Source organism: Ictalurus punctatus, chromosome 21, assembly GCF_001660625.3.
Source record: "Ictalurus punctatus breed USDA103 chromosome 21, Coco_2.0, whole genome shotgun sequence".
In the NCBI taxonomy this organism is placed as follows: domain Eukaryota; kingdom Metazoa; phylum Chordata; class Actinopteri; order Siluriformes; family Ictaluridae; genus Ictalurus; species Ictalurus punctatus.
Genome location: NC_030436.2, coordinates 1,845,191 through 1,862,735, shown reverse-complemented (window position 1 = coordinate 1,862,735; position 17,545 = coordinate 1,845,191). Strand labels below are relative to the sequence as shown.

At 39.3% G+C, this 17,545-nt stretch overlaps 1 protein-coding gene across 1 annotated transcript; it reads left to right on the top strand.

The window, feature by feature from the left end:
* Positions 1–1,661: 1,661 nt before the first annotated feature.
* Positions 1,662–13,767, top strand: wnt7aa (wingless-type MMTV integration site family, member 7Aa). Its single transcript, XM_017451160.3, has 4 exons — positions 1,662–2,300; positions 2,998–3,224; positions 7,704–7,975; positions 11,484–13,767. The coding sequence occupies exons 1-4, from the start codon at positions 2,230–2,232 to the stop codon at positions 11,961–11,963; spliced, it is 1,050 nt and encodes a 349-aa protein (XP_017306649.1). The 5' UTR covers positions 1,662–2,229; the 3' UTR covers positions 11,964–13,767.
* Positions 13,768–17,545: the final 3,778 nt, after the last annotated feature.

Below are 17,545 nucleotides of genomic sequence, written 5' to 3'. Positions count from 1 at the left end.
AAGATTTCAGTATGTGTTTAAAACATTTGTGCAGTGTTAGTGCTCCAGTGTTCAGTAATCCAGGTTTATCTTGCTCGGGTAGTTTAACAGAGCAAGGGTGTATATGAATTGAGTAATTGTGATTTACCCAGTGGTGTTGGGGGACTGTCGATTCCATCTTTTTTCCGGGAGATGGCGCTCTTTAATTATTTATCATAATCCAGACGACGAATGCAGCGTGTCACGTAAAGGCTATACTCTTAAAATTGAAAAGAGCTAGGTCATACAGTATTATTATACGATGTCTGTTTAGGCCCCATTTAATTACTGCACTTGTATCTTGTCAGTTTGTAAACCAAGGAGCATATCCAGTAGGCCTATAATATTGGCAACGTTATAAAATATTACAACCTTTATGGGAGGTCATCCATGAGATCCATTGGATTATTTGGCTTTCCTCCTGCCTGAGGGACAATTATTGTGTAGTTTGTACATTCACACTATTAAAAGCAAACAGCTCAAGACTGGAAACTCCATCAGTTTTACAGATGTCGTCATTTCACCCAGACTGAAGATTAAATAGAAATTTGCAAGCTGATGGGTTGTACTGTAGATAAAAATCTAAGATTTCAACACCTTAAATCGTTGTGCTGACAAACTACTATTAGTCTGAACGCAGTCTCGTTGCCTGTATTCATTGCTTTAGTGGAGACGGATCCTTTTCATTTCCAGTGCTCTTTTGCACAGTAATTTGTATTAAACGTACTTGACAAGATACAAGATCTTTAATGTCATATGCACAAGGTTCTTCACTAAGCAACGTGATGCTGCAGTAGAACATATAGGCGAGAAAAGAAAGAAAGAAAAAAAGACAGTAAATTAGCCTAATAATAGATACATATTTGTGACAGGAGTTATATACCTTATAAACTGACATGGGCTGTTGAAAAAAAATCTCAAAATACTGTCACAAGAAATCCCTAAAGCTTTTTAAACCCTAAAGCTGTCATGCTTTTCACCACTTTGATCAATATATATATGATCATAATGACACAAGGCAATATATATATGATCATAATGACATAAGGCAATATATATATGATCATAATGACATAAGGCAATATATATGATCATAATGACATAAGGCAATATATGATCATAATGACATAAGGCAATATATATATGATCATAATGACATACGGCAATATATATATGATCATAATGACATAAGGCAATATATATATGATCATAATGACATAAGGCAATATACATATGATCATAATGACATAAGGCAATATATATGATCATAATGACATAAGGCAATATATATATGATCATAATGACATACGGCATTATATATGATCATAATGACATAAAGCCATATATATGTGATCATAATGACATAAGGCAATATATATGATCATAATGACATGATCATAAGGACATAAATGATATTTGAACTTTAGGTCTAATGCAGTCCATTTCCATGCATTAAATTTGCATTGGGTGTTTGTGAAGTGTATTTTCGTTCATGCATTCATATTTTGTAGAAGTTTTAAAAACTGCATCTAGCTAGACTAAGTAAGAATATTTAATAAGATGATGAGTAGTTCGGGGGGAGTTAAAGGGGCACCGAGGACAGAATCAAAACCCTCTCTCATGGGAGGAGCAAACGGGTGCAGGCAAAAGAGATAAAAAGCTCTGTTAAAGAAGCTCGAGCTACCGCGCGGATTAACCTCCATCAGACCAGACAAATCCCGCACACTGGAAAAGAACTCTTTCACCTGTTCACGCATTCCCCCCTGCTCCGATCGACGGTGTTAAATGACGGCTAAATTAGACTTCGTCCCAAAAATAGCACCAGGTAAGGGCAGTTAGGCGGAAGCAGACTCGGGACCAGACTCTCCATTCAGACGCAGTTGAATAAACAGGAACGCAGCGGAATGAGCAATTCCTCTGGAGATGAGCTCCATGTAAACACCGCCTTAACATTCCTGACAAGATCGGAGAACCCGCAGAGAACACACGGGCGGCGATGAGACTTTATCTAGTGTAATTATTGAAACTTTGATTGAACCGTCAGCGGGACACATGCTGGAGGAGCTTCCGGAGCTCAGGAGGATCTCAGCTCAGGTGCGCTCGGAGCTCGGAGCGCGGCATCCACGCTAAAGCAGGGACCTTACACACACACACACACACACACACACCGACCGGACTCACACTCCCTGCCTAACTAAACCAAAGGGCACCATGAGTAGGAAAACGCGCCGCTGGATTTTTCACATTTTCCTCTGCCTGGGGATTATTTATCTGAAAATCGGGTGAGTTTAATAATAATAATAATAATAATAATAATAATAATAATAATAATAATAATAATAATAAATCTTACAGTTTACCTGGTTATAATTTGCTTTTGCACTGTTGAGATAAACACACTAGTTTATCTCACAGTAGAGCTCCACATAGGCGATTAACCCCAGAACAGTGAATAATACAGTCCTATGTTTTAAGCGTGTTTTTGATGGATGAAGTTTGTCCTTTGGGTGTCTGAACTTGCTCGTGCAGTAACACAGAAGGATAACCTGGATACTCCATGCGTATTCATGTTTTTAATGTTTATTCCCTACAGACATCTCCTACAGGGAGTTTATTTACCTACACAATGCACAGATAATACACAATTACAATCGGCTAATTCAATAACCGACATGACTCCATCCTTTAGACTCCATGCTGCATCAGTTCAGTCTCTGTTGTTGTTGTTGTTGTTGTTGTTAGTGAAAGGACTCGCACAGAACTGAAAAGAAATCACGCAACATGTAACTCGAAGTCTTTATTAGCGGCCTTTTCAAATGATTCGGCTCGCACTTTGCGCCAGAGATTACACCAATCTAGACAAGTCGGTGAAACGGCGCAGAACTTCACACCGTCTTCACGACGTGTTTTATTCGTCAAGACACGCGCCTTGTTTTTTTTTTTGCTGTTCATTTGATGCTGTATGTTGAACCTCCACAGCGGCTTCTCCTCCGTGGTGGCACTGGGAGCGAGCATCATCTGTAATAAAATCCCGGGTCTTGCCCCGCGTCAACGGACGATCTGCCAGAGCCGACCCGACGCGATCATCGTGATCGGAGAAGGAGCGCAGATGGGCATCAACGAGTGCCAGTTCCAGTTCCGCCATGGCCGCTGGAACTGCTCTGCCCTCGGAGAGAGGACCGTCTTTGGAAAAGAGTTGAAAGTGGGTATGTTACACAACCATTTACTGTATCTGTAGAATTAGAGGAATTTTAACTCTAGGCTATAGCCTAGACCTTGACTTAATTCTATTTTTAATGCTTAAGAGGCTACAATTTTCATGCAAGTTGAGCTATGAATAACTCACACATCCCAAAATTGTGTCAGTTCAAGGGTTTGGTCTCAATATTAGTAGGGACACCCAAGGCAAAAAAAAGAGAGGACTGTTTAATGTTGACAACCAACTGGTTTATTAAAATATAACATCTATATTGGCATTAAGATCTGTATTTACATTTAAATACAAATTATACAAAGCAACAGATCAAAGACTAAAAGATGAAATTATTTGTTAACGGTAAAGAGAAAAAAAATATTTGGTTGGGACAATTCTACCCTCCCAAAATATTGGAAGGGACATGTCCCTACCGTCCATATGCAAACCTACGCCCTTGTGTCAGTTAAGTTGACGTTAACGAAGTTGTTGACATAATTAACCAAATCTAGACTCTGAATCGTAATTCAATTCATGTTTACTATCGTGACTGATTTATTTATTTATGTTATTATAGCCTACATTGTTGCCAGTTCATTCGTAGGCTATCAGTAAACTGAGATTAACTCAGAGTACTCAGAGGCTATATGTTCAGATCCATACCGTTTCCAGTTCATTAAAAACAAATTCCATATAGTGACTAATCAACTTGCAAGTCATTGTGTTTCAGTGATCTCAGGCTAAATATAGACCGGTTAATAACATTTTTGTAACACTGCACCCGTTTCTAATTCCAGCATCAAGTCAATTCATGTTGTACGTTATAATTCACCTAATAGATAAAGACTGGGGGGTTTATTCTAAATCTTGAGAACCTTTTCAGTAGTTCCGAACTCGAAATGTTAGAAAGGAAAACAGCACACACACACACACACACACACACACACACACACACACACACACACACACACACACACACACACACACACACACACACACACACACAAAAATCATTTAGTTCTTGATGAATTACTGGCTTGTGGTTTAGCTCCAGCTATGAGCTGGCAAACACTGTTGTAACTGGAAGTGGTTTGTCAGTGGATGCGTGGATGCTGATTTGCTTGTAGCATTTTGCATTTAGTGCCCTCCTGTAATGGCATGTCAGACGTGCTTCCGTTCCATTCACACAGCAAGTATCAACGTGGCTGAATTTACGGCCTCTCTAACAACCCCGTTTCTCAAAAGAAGCCTTTTTCTAGTCATGCTGTCTTATCTGTAGATTTTAATGATTTGCTAGTCGGGCTTTCACTTTTCCACGGGTATAAGTTACAGAGTGTGAATGAAGGGACAAAATAGTACAGTATTGTAAGGAAATGTAACCATATGTCACCATGGATAAACAACAAAAAAAAAAACTAGCTAAGAGAAAGTTTTTTTTTCCTTGGGGTAACACTATCTATTTTCCAGAGGCAAACCCAAGCCTATTTAGGGATTCTTTAGTGCTATTGAACCTCTGACACTTGATGAATGGTTATGTGAAGGACTTTGCTTTAGTTTCATAGCCTTTTTGGCTGGTGGGAAAAAGGAGGCCGGATTATTGGGCCGTTTTGTCTGTTAAAGATGGATGTAGGGAATCTTGATGCTCAAATGACTGACCTACCTTGGAAATATATCCAGAGATCATATTTCACGTAATATCTCCTCTTTCCTCTCACCTTGAGTTTAGTCGCATTGATGCAGCATTGGAACTGTGTTGTTGAGACTCTGCAAAGATCTGTAGAGACTTGTATCCATCGCTGAAGGTGAAGCTGTATTTTATCCCTTGGCATCAAAGATGAGTGACTTGAGAAAAAGTAAAGAGAAAAAGGGCAGGTTTGCTGCAAGCTCATGCATTACCCAAAAATTTCCCTCAATCCATCTCATTCTTGAGCAGCACTCGTTCATGGCTGACAGGATCCTTGTTTTGGTTGCTCATTATATTGTTTGATACAGGAGGCATGAATTTGCTTTATCTCAGCACCGTTTGGCTGACAGTGATACAGAGTGACCAGACGTGATCTTTATTTCAATAGCAGTTGTGTTTCCCAGTTGGATGTCTAACATTTCTATAGTCAGGATAAAAGAGAATGGGAAAATGTTCGAACAGGACTGGTTTCAGTGGCCAGACCTGCAGCAGCACTCACAGTAGCCAAGCTCTGAGACATGAAGAGCAGTGGGTAATCCTCGTAAGGCAGTTCAGAAGGAGGTGAAGTAATGCTTGCTCATGTTCAGGGCCTGGTACCATATGCTCTGGGCTTGGCATCAAAATGGTGGATTCCTCTTTCAGGAGTGTGTCACCGCATTACTTTATGAAGCTTGGAGATGATTGCTTTACTTTACATTTTCAATGTGGTCCAGCTACCAAACTGATGGGAATAGAGCAGAGTCCTTGAACACATAACTGCATAATTTATATTTGTTTTATCTTGTGTTTTTCAAGTGGAACCCTCACCATCCCCCTTTCTCACACTTAAGCACCCTCCAGCATATTTGAAAAATAGTTTTCCCCCACCAGCATTGTCTCAAGCCCAGACAAGTACATTGTGTGAGGTTTAGAAATTAACCTCTTGCATTTACAGTTTTGGCAAGAGACATCTCACACAGGATCATTGTGAGCCACTGATTCAGACTTCTGTAATGTAACGAAACCCATGCCATAACACACATGTTTTATGGCTTTCTTATCAGTTGAGTTTGTGTGCAGACTATCTTGGTTTAAGTAAACACAGGCAAAGTAATATACTTAATAAAAAGACTATTTCACCCTGGCCCACGGACAAGTGGTTTTTAGAACTTTGCTTTTGTGAAATCTTCAGTATGTGCTAACCTTTCCATTGAATACGTCTGTTCTATCTTGGCATCAAGCCCAAGCAACTCATAAAAATCTCCATATAATTGATGCCCCAAAACAAGCCTTTCTTAAATTGCTTGGGCACTGCTCCAAGATGTTTATCAACTGCAGGTCAACACATACCAGTGTTAGTGTTAGTCTGGAGGCCCTGAGAAAGCGCTGAGAATGTTCTGCACTCGGTCATAGCATGCAAGATGCAATAATTAGCAGACAGCTTGATTGAGACAGTTATTGCTCACCACTGACTATTAAATTAACTTCATAAAGTCATATCAATAAGCTATAGATATGCTCGACTAGTTATGTTTGGTACAGAATTTGAAAAGGGAGACAAATTTGTGCACTCAGCCTACTTAAAGGACACAGTTTTCTTAGTTCAAGGTGTGTAAATGATTTCTAGAAGAGTCAACAGTTGATGATTCATTAATCCAAATGATGATTTGTATGTTTCCAGGAGAGCTCAGGTACTCAGGAACTCGGTGCTGATCAATAGATCTTAAAAGCATGACAACATGCTCTTTGCTTAGGAGTTTCCCAAGAATTTTTTTCTTGTGTATAATCATGTGTAAACTGAAACTGTGTCTGGATTTCTTCTGCTTCTAGTACAGAGCAGGAGTGGTTTTAAACTTAACAGCATAATGAATCTAATACTTTAATACAAATTACTGTTATATATATATATATATAATAAAGTCTGTGTCACTGCAAACGTCCATCGATTCTCTTGAACACAACCCTGAAAGAGACTGTTGGAATTCACCGTGATGAGTAGAGGCTGCCTCATAGGTCACAAGTCAGTCTTCCTGTTAGACATATTGTTAGCCAGCCTTAAGGAAAGAAATGAATGGTTTTAGAGAAATCTTTTAGAGTGTAAGTCAAAACAACTAGTCATGGTGCATTGCAACACATACCTAATGCTTTGAATTGTGGCTTTTCAAAGGTCTTTGTTACATTTCTGTGGCTACATAAGTGAATAATACTCTTAACCTGGAAGTGCCCTGCTTAGCAATGGCAATCAATTATCTGAGTCTTCTTGCCAGAAGATATTCTGCATGCCTGGGGGACTCACCTCTGCTGGGTGGATCCCTCTTTCTGACGGAAGCTGGGAAAGAGTCCAAACGTACTGCGTGCCCCCGATCTCTACCACTCTATTGTCTTTTAAATAAACCCATGTTCACTATGCTCGTGAAAGAGGCAGGCTATTCCTTCCTTCGCTGGAATGGTCATCACAGTGCAATCATACAGTTATTTGTCTTAATGTTTCCTTTCCCTTGACAACTGAATGACAATTATTCCATGTCAAATAAAGCCCTGAATTGCCTGCGTCGCCTACCGTTTGTTATCGTACCATTGTTAACTTGCATAAACTCAGGTCCATATTAGCCTATTTCCAGCAAGTCTGATGGTTGTCCAAAGCACCCACCTCATTTAATGAGGCAGAAGTGCAAAGACAGAATGATAAATGAATACCACTTGGCAAAACATGTGCATATTGCTTGTCGAAAGTTGAACTATGTCAAGCATGTGCACAGGCTTGATCTGGCCTGAGACAGCAGATCTTATTGGCTGTGATTCTGAATTGTACATGTTCGCTTTTTGCAGGGAGTAAAGAGGCAGCTTTCACTTATGCCATCATCGCTGCTGGGGTTGCCCATGCTATCTCGGCCGCCTGCACCCAGGGAACCCTGAGTGGCTGCGGGTGTGATAAAGAGAAGCAAGGTTTCTACAACCAGGAAGAGGGCTGGAAGTGGGGCGGCTGCTCAGCTGACATCCGCTATGGCCTGAGCTTTTCCAAGATGTTTGTGGATGCTCGGGAGATAAAGCAAAATGCTAGGACTCTCATGAACCTCCATAACAATGAAGTGGGGCGTAAGGTACGTATAAGAGAGTGATGCCATGCACTCTGTTTTGGGTGGAACAATATAAGAGATTCTTTTTTTGAAACTTCAAACCTTGTGTACTTTATCCAATCACCAATTGGATAACAGGTTATGGCAGACCATTTGGACCAAAGAGAAACATGGTAAAATAAAAACATCTCGGATTATATCATTAACATTAAGGATAAAACAATTCCGTGGAATGGCCTGAAGTAGTAGGATGTCCACTGTTAAGCACTAAACAGAAATGACGGTCAAGAAGTGAAACATTGCTTCGATATACCACTATAAATTTTGTTTAGTAAATGAATTAATAAATAATAAATAATAAATTCCCAAATATGCCATCATATTACCGCCGTCATTTTAAGATACATAGGAATAAAAAGACTTCACTACTTTTACAAAACTTAGAGCATTTGGAGCTTGATGTGAAGTGTTTACAACAATTGGTAGACCAGAATCATTGGTACATCTCAAGAGAATGAGCAAAAATTATTGTATGAAATGAACAGTACATAATTAATCATATCACTCAAACAACTAGTTAATGTTCCCATAACAAAACTCATTTATTAATGCATTTCTCAAAAACATGTGTGGCAATATTATTGACACCTCCAAAGAATATTTAAAATTCATTATTATGGGCTGTATGGTAGTATGGTAGCTCTGCTGCCATTGGTGTGTGTGTGTGTGTGTGTGTGTGTGAAACAGTGTAAACCGCTTTGTAGAACCGCTAAGGTTAAAAAGCACTCTATGTGCATATGTGCAGACCATTTAATGCTACACACTATCGATTTTAATTGCCAAATTACTAGGAACTGCCTTTAAATATATGGTTGTATTTGTATAATTTTATTTTGCCATTCAGACAGATGATTTTTACCCGGCACACAGAAACGGTTGCAGAAACACAAAATCAGTGATGTGCAATGTCCGTCTCAGTCTCCTGATCGGAACACTCTTAAATTAAGAACCAAAATTTTCTGCCGGAGTAGTTCAAAAACTCCTCTACAGATGACTGCAATCTTGTTAGACATTTCTGAAGTTGCTCAGTGCACAGGCTTCACCAAATATTAATTGTAGGAGTACCAATAATTTTGATACAGAAAAATGCACACTGTTAAAATGTTAACTGGTTTAAAAAAAAAAAAAAAGATGTTAAAAAGTTAATATTTTAAAAATGTTAAAATGATACTAAAACTGAAATTATACAGCTGTTCTATACATATATAACTATGCATATATTAATTTTAGATGATTTTTATTAGAGGTGCCAATAATTCTGTACTTGACCGTATGCATGTTAATTAGATGCTCTGTTTAATATTCCCAGCAACATCTAGCTGATAAAAAAAAATGATGGCAGTTAGAATAGAAAGAGCTTTTATAAAGATATAACAGCAAAGGCTTTTACGTGGAAATGCACAATCTGAGTAATCACTAAATCTCCTCACTTGTGTTCCAAGAGATAGCGAAACCGCTAATGCTTCTCGAGTTTTTTTCCTGAGGTATTTACTGATCTACTCATACTGAGTGATGTCACTGAATGTTACAAAAGGCTTTTTAGGGTAATTCTCAGAAACATATTTGAGACATTAGACTAAGCATAGTGGCTTATTGGAATAGTCACATAATTAGGCTTGATGTCTAAAAGTTAAAAACTAAGCTATGATAAATTGGGTACACATTAAGGCAAAAAGTGTGTTACCTTCTCCTTTCGGGAGAAACGTAACTGTTATTATAACAACTTTGTCAATATTTTCGCAAAGGGTTTGAGTGTAGACTGTTTCAGCACTCTGGACAGATCATCAAATCTTTCAGGCAAGATGAGGTCATAACCTTCTGGTATGGACTCTGTCCTTTATGAATCAACTGGCTTTGGTAATCTACTAGGTCTCATTCTAAAATCACACATTGTTCACATGGTTTCAACAGGAGCTGATTTCTACAATTTGATGCTGACGTATTTAATAGTATTGAGACTCAAATGGCAGTGAAGGTCAAAATGATGGTGACTGTATGAATATGATTTAAGTACAGTTTTGATTGTCAGCATGTCATGGCAAAATATGGTATCTTCTCATTGTATTCTTGGGAAATACTCAGATGCCTCACAGTGTTGTTGGTAAGAAGGTATCAGCCTCTCACAGACACACAGATTTGACTTCAGTATGCTTTATGAACGTGTCGTTTATCAGGAATCAGCAGCATGACCACACTAAGCCTGATACACATCCCAGAGAGCAGACAATTGTCAAGGAGACTCCACAAAGTCTATGAGGCAGACAGGCATTGAGGATGGAATAATAATTAAAACACTAGGTGAGGCCTCTCCTACAAACGGGAAAAACAGCATCATTACATAGTGGAAGAAAGAGGTAGCATTTGCTAACCACACCAAAGACTACTGCCTTGAACAAGCTATTCGCTGATGCCAATCATTAACAGATTCTTCCATAGCTAAACAGGCTGTCTTGTACACAGGTCTTTCTTTCAGCAAGTTATATATTTTTCAGGATTTGTAATCATAATTTGCAGTTGTAGTGAAACCCATTACTGTGTTTCACCACATTATCGTGAAAAAAAGTGCATATGTCAAGAAAAAAGCACCTTGTTATTTCTTGCTCGCCACCTTTACCTGTTGAACTCACATGTTGGGCTCAGGATACAAGGATAGTCAGAATGAAGTGAAGCTCACAGGCAGCTGAAACCTGACTCCTGAGCTTAATCTGTGTACACTACAGACAGGCAGACAGTTGTAGAAGTCGCAGATTGTCGTTCAGGCTGTGTTTATATCGTATGCACCCCTGATTCCACTCTACTGCTTACACAAGAGAGAGAGATTCTTACAGACGGCATCTCGTACTTAGCTTGGTGAAACAATTTGTGTCAGATGTTTTGTACACAAATGAAAAGGCTTGTTAAAAGTCGACGGAGGGAACCTGTCGACACGCGGGCTGTTTTCCAGCCTTGCTGTGCAGGCAGGCAGGCATGAGGTGGATCAGGCTCTGGCACAGCAAGTTTAACAATCCTTGCATTCTTGAATCGGAATGTTTTTAAAAAAAACCCTTTGTCTCAACCTGTTTAACTATTCCGGAAATATGCTCTAAAACCTCCACTGTAGGCACAAATGCTACAAGTAAGAAATGTGCAATTTAACAATCCTTTTGGCGCTGTAAGATGGTTTCTGGTTAAATATTTTTTCGTTTCACCAAAAGAGAAGACATTGTTTTAGAGCTTAATATAAAGAAGTGCATGACTGTCCAAGTGCTACCTTTCCCCATATATATGTATTCCACAGCTTTGGTAATTGTAATGTTTTCAATCACTCCAGGCATCAAGCTGTCACCAGATAGACTAACCGGATCAGTCTATGAATCATCAAAGCACTTATTCTCATAATTATCTTAGACAAAAGTTATAGATCTCTGAATAAAAACTCAGCGTCTTGTAAAATCCCCCAGGGTACTGAACAATCTCTGTTTTTCCACTACAGATCCTAGAAAAGAACATGCGCTTAGAGTGCAAGTGTCACGGAGTATCTGGCTCATGCACAACCAAGACTTGCTGGACAACGCTCCCCAAGTTCCGTCAGCTTGGCTACATCCTCAAGGATAAGTACTACCAGGCCGTGCACGTGGAGCCAGTTCGAGCCAGCCGGAACAAACGGCCAACATTCCTGAAGATCAAAAAGCCCTACTCGTACCGCAAGCCCATGGACACTGACTTGGTGTACATTGAGAAGTCACCCAATTACTGTGAGCCAGACCCAGTGACAGGCAGTGTGGGCACTCAGGGCAGAATCTGCAATAAAACAGCACAGCAAGCCAACAGCTGTGACTTGATGTGCTGCGGACGAGGCTACAACACACACCAGTACTCACGTGTGTGGCAATGCAACTGCAAGTTCCTGTGGTGCTGTTATGTCAAATGCAACACATGCAGTGAGAGGACAGAGGTATACACATGCAAATAAAACATTCCTTATTCATCTGTATGTAACAGAGGGTCTGTGAACGTAAATTACTAAACATCTGTGAATGCCTCTAAAAGTAATTAGAGGCTTCCTGTGTGGGGTGATGTGGATCCACGGTGTTTAGAATGGAGAAACTTTGGAACAAGGCACTCCAAGGGGTCTCTATGGTCCGCATGATCTTTTTATTCACCTGGAGGATAGCCAGAGGATGTGTGGGTGAATTATTCCGCTTTGTTTCAAAGCTCAGTGGAATGATTTGGTGGTTGGTACCAGTGGATGCCTAGAGCTTTCTAAACAGTGGAGTGAGAACGTTCCTGAAGTCCAGGATTCTATTCTGTTCTACAGGAAATATGGAAAACCCTTTCAGTGAGCTTGTATAAAACTGGAAATTTGGTTTCTCTGGACATTATGAAAGCATACTGTATATGGACTGTATATGATATTGATGGTATTTAACATTTTATTTAGAGAAAGAAACGCTAATATTAATTTATTTAATAATAAAACTACTGATTTTCATGTGATTTTATTTCATGTTTTTTTTTTATTATTATTATTTTAATTTTTTCCATGTTATTTTGGTAGAAGCAACTTAACCAGCTTTTACACTTTGATCCCACTTTGTGCTTTTTTTAACTGTCATTTTTTTTTACAGTACCCATTGTGAGCGAAACAGTTGTACACCATGCTGTTGGTGATATTACTTGTGATAAACATTTGTAGCACAATTCCCTCAATTACAATTCATTTATATTTATAGCAATATACACTGGAAATGTGCATCTCTCTTGAAAGCTAACTTCTCCTAAAATGAATTAAGTACTTTGATGCTGTTAACCATCAGGAACATTCTGAACAACGTGTCTAAAATAGTGCCTAAAATATATTATGTTTCACAATACATAAAAATAGGTTTTGAGCAACCATTTTCACAAATAGAAATCATTTGATGAAGAACCTGTACATAATATTACCTGACACATAGCCTTCTCATGAGCTCACACAGATCTCTCCCTTGGCTCTTGTCTTTTTAGTTGGCAGAGAAGCCAAGATAACGATTAATTCATTTTGGAACAGGATAGCTCGCATGCAGGAGATGCCTCCACTTGCTACTGATTCGGAATGCTGAGGTCACTGATACTGTTCTTGCTATATATGTATACTAAACATTACGTCTGTCCGATTTTGCTGCTAGTTTTTTTCCCCCCCAAGGCGTCAACTTGGAATCTGTATAGTGCCTATTGAAACTAGTGCTTTTGAATACATGTGTGAATGTGGTTACCTGAATGAATTGTTCATGTGCTAAGTTAACAGCAGTTAACAGAATATATTTTGCAAGAGATTATTTTTATATGAGTGTTTTATTTATTTTGTTATAAACTGTCCTGCTTCACAATTTCCCTAACCTCCACAGTTATGGGAATCTAAGCTAGAACCTGCCTAGGATGTCATGGTACCTTGAGCACTGGTTTGGTGTTAACTGTATCTCAAAGTCATTTAACAACAGCAATTTGTTCTCAGCAGTCCTGTATGTAGGACCAATAATATAAACTAAAAATGGGCAAACACTCTGGTACTTACAACAAGACATAAAACATGGCCGTGAGTTTAACCAAAGAACAGCTGAATTGAAGCTGGTGCTTCATGGAAGGCCTTTGGTCCTATTTCTAATAACAGACAATGAATTCAAGCAATGTTTTGCCAAACTGGTCGTTCTGCATGCTTATACTGTCATAACTGTTTTAACAGAAATGTACATTGTGCTTTGAACAGTCTTAATAAAAGTCACCTCAGCAGTTTGAAAGAGCTTCTACTTGTTTTCTTGTAACTCAGAAACAGAGCAAACAGAAATCTTTCATGGATAATTTGGCGGTAAAAGTGTACAATAAGTATCTTGTTTTAATGTCTATTTCTGCTTTTGCACGTCTCCAATAGAAATGAAGTAAACGACTACACAACTAGAATTCTTCGAAGCCAAAAAAAACAGACTTCTAAAAAAAAAAAAAAAAAAAAAAAAAGAGTCATCAATGGCATGACAATCCCTCAAATTACCTAGGCGGTAACAAGTCATCAGCCACAAAACATTTGTTGCTGCTAAGTTATGGTTGGCCACTGACGCTGACAGTTTTTACTGTGCGGATGATTGTGGGGCAGGGAAGGAACTGAGGAAAGTGCTGGCGTGTTAATGGTAGGGCTTGTGCAGAAGCTTTAATTGATGTGCAGCAATGTGGAGGGTGTCCCAGCACTGGGTAAAAAAGGGAGGTGGGGGGTGGTTGAAGGGGGGTGATGGGGTGATGGATTACACTGACATCTGCTTCATTCACTCCTCAGTGCCGTCGCCACAACAACGCGCCTGGCCCCCCAAAAATGCTGCCCAGTCTCCCTGAGAAGAGCTCCTGCACGTTAGCGAAATGTTAACTATGCAAAACCCAGCTAACTTTGGGATGCTATTTATTTTGTCCACTCCAACCCTCCTTTCTCTTCCCCAGGAGCAGGAGGGAGGGTGAAGCTTTTCAATTTTGAAGGATGATGTCAAGAGGAATTTCAAACTGAAGGTTCGAACAGATCTTAGCATTGCCCTTGAATAATTGGTGCAAAACACTTGCTTTAAGAATTGCCAAAAGCATCTCAATAGGTGACCGCGCTGAAAAGGCAGCTGGCCAAACAACCTCGGCATCAGCTCTTGGACACCATGAGCTGAATCACAATATCTTGTTTTGAAAAAGCTACTTGGGGCCCTCTCGTTTTTGGCTCTGACTGATCTTGTTTGTGACATTCTGAATGGCAAGCCTTTTGGAGAACTTAACACTTGTAGCTAGAAGTGTTAGAAAAACAATTATGTGGAGACAGACTCCACGTCCAGCCCCATCCATCTCGTATGGCTTCTGTGGTGTCTTACACAATGGAGAAAATTTGCTTAAGAGGATTCCAATTGAAAACACAGTCCCACAAATGCATTTGTGCATTCATTCAGGCATTCATTCATTAGGTCCTCATCCAAATGCTGTTTCTGCCTAATCTGGACTGTCTAAAGGTCTAAATATCATCTTCCTAGCTCATATCTGTGTAAAAAAGCTTTGTAGACTCTAATTTTGTTAGAGGAACTTGGATCATTCAGTTTAACCAAAATAGACTCGAGTTCCAGCAGTTTCGGGCCAGATTATAACCAGAATGGTACAACCCCAATTCTGAAAAAGTCGGGACAGTATGGAAAATGCAAAAAACAAACAAAAAGAGTTGTTTGAGAATTCAATTCACCCTGTACTATACTGAAAACACATTATTTGATGTTTTACTTTGTGAATTTTAATTTATTTTTGAAAATATACACTCATTTCAAATCTGTTGACCGCGACACACTCCAAAAAAGTTGGGACAGTCGACTGTTTACCGCTGTGTAACATCACCTTTTCTTTTAATAACACTTATTAAGCGTTTGGATGCTGAGTGAAGACACCAGTTGGTTAAGTTTAGAAAGCGGAATTTTCCCCCATTCATCCGTTATACATTTCTTCAGCTACACAACTGTACGGGGACTTCGTTGCCTTATTTTGTGCTTCATAATGCGCCACACATTCTCAATTGGAGACAGGTCTCTGCTTACGCAACCAATCCGGGCAGAATGTGGTTTGGCTTTGTCCTGCTCTGGATGGAGGCATATGTTCCTCCAAAATGGGTACATATCGTTCTATATTAATGGTGCAGTCACAGATGTTGCCCATCCCATGGGCATTGACACACCCCCATACCATGACAGATGCTGGTTTTTGGACCTGACGCTGATAACAGCTTGGATGGTCCTTTTCCTCTTTGGCCCGGAGAACACAACAGATGTTTTGTACAAAAACTATTTGAAATATCATCGGACCATAAAACACGATTCCACTGTGCTACTGTCCATCTCAGTTGAGACCGAGCCCAGAGAAGTGGGCGGAGCTTCTGGACAGTGTTGATGTATGACTTCTGCTTTGCATATTAAAGCCTTAACCTGCATCTGTGGATGCAGCGGTGAATGGTGTCGAGTGACAAAGGTTTACCAAAGTATTCCCGATCCCATGTCAGGATCTCCATTACACACTCATGACGGTTTTTAAGACAGTGACGCCTTTTTGGAGGCTCCTTATATACTATGAATAGACAATTTTCTCACCTGTTTCTCATCACCTTCTTATTTCAACTTGTCACATCGCCATTAGTCCTAAACTGCCCCTGTACTAACTTTTTTGGAACGTGTTGCATGCATCAAGTTCAAAATAAACATTTATCTTAAAAAAAAAAAAAAAAAATCCATGCAGTTGATTAGGTAAAATATCTTATACCTTGTCTTTATATGTTTTTTGTTTAAATATATGTCAAAGTACATTTACAAATCATTCCCCTTTGTTTTTATTAGCATTTTCCATACTGTCCCAACTTTTTTTTGGATGTCTCCTCCTGTTCTAGCCTTTGAAACTGCATGCATTCCTGTGCTAGCAATGCTAAAAGCGTATCACTGAAGTAAGTTTTCTCTCAATATTTCCCCAACAATCAGCAACAACAATCATGTCATTGCCAAAGCATTCACCAATGATATGGGGTGGTCGTGGAAGAGTTCTTTCTCTCCTAACATGAACATTATGGGCCATTCTGGGTGCACATGTGCACACCTGGAATCTGACAGGCACTTCTGATTTATACTTGCCTACCTGTCTCCGTATGTGGAACTGCTGCTTGCGGCATGATTGGATCTGGCTGCTGCTGTCACGGCTTATTTGGAAGAACAGAATCTTCACAGAACCACTTACTTATTAATTTCAAATTAGCCAGAATGCTAGCTGTTCTGTAAAATTCATCCTTTCGGAATGAAATACTGGAATGGTAGTGTAGTGAAACAATTTTAAGGGTGTGATGCTTCACAATGATCAGCTATTATCTAGAAAACTTGTGCAAGAGCTAAGTCACCCTAAATCTACAGGTGGGTCTCATATTTTGTCTGAACGCAAATGAATGTCCCAACTGTTTTGACTGTCTTGTCAAGATAGAACATGTTTCATAACTGCATGAAACATTATAACTGCTTGGTCATTATGAGACTTAATTAAGTTATAGACAGAGCACTAAGAAATGACGCATGCACTGAAAGTCTAACAGAGGATATTATGGGGGAATTTTCAAAGGCGTAGTGCTTGAGTCAGATTTTTTATTTTTTTTTCTCATTATGAGACATAAATCAGAACTTTATGGCTCCTATTTCTTCTCATATGGCTGAGACATTAAATCTTCCTCTGGCACTCCAGTTATTAAACAATGGCTGTGTCTGTGCTGATAATATTGTTTGTGCTGCACAGAATACTGATATCTATGGCAAAATGTGCCAGTTTCTATCCTAAGGGCTTAATTCAACTATAGTTGGGTGGTCAGGCCTTCCATTGTTTGGTATTACTTGTGCGTCAGTTAGCAGTGATGTGAACATATACACGATACATTAAAGCATTTACACTAGGCATTTTGCTTTACTGACCAAATGTACATGCATTGCATCCACTGTAATAATAACACCTGTACACCTGCTAATTTTTGCAATTATCCAATCAGCCAATCAT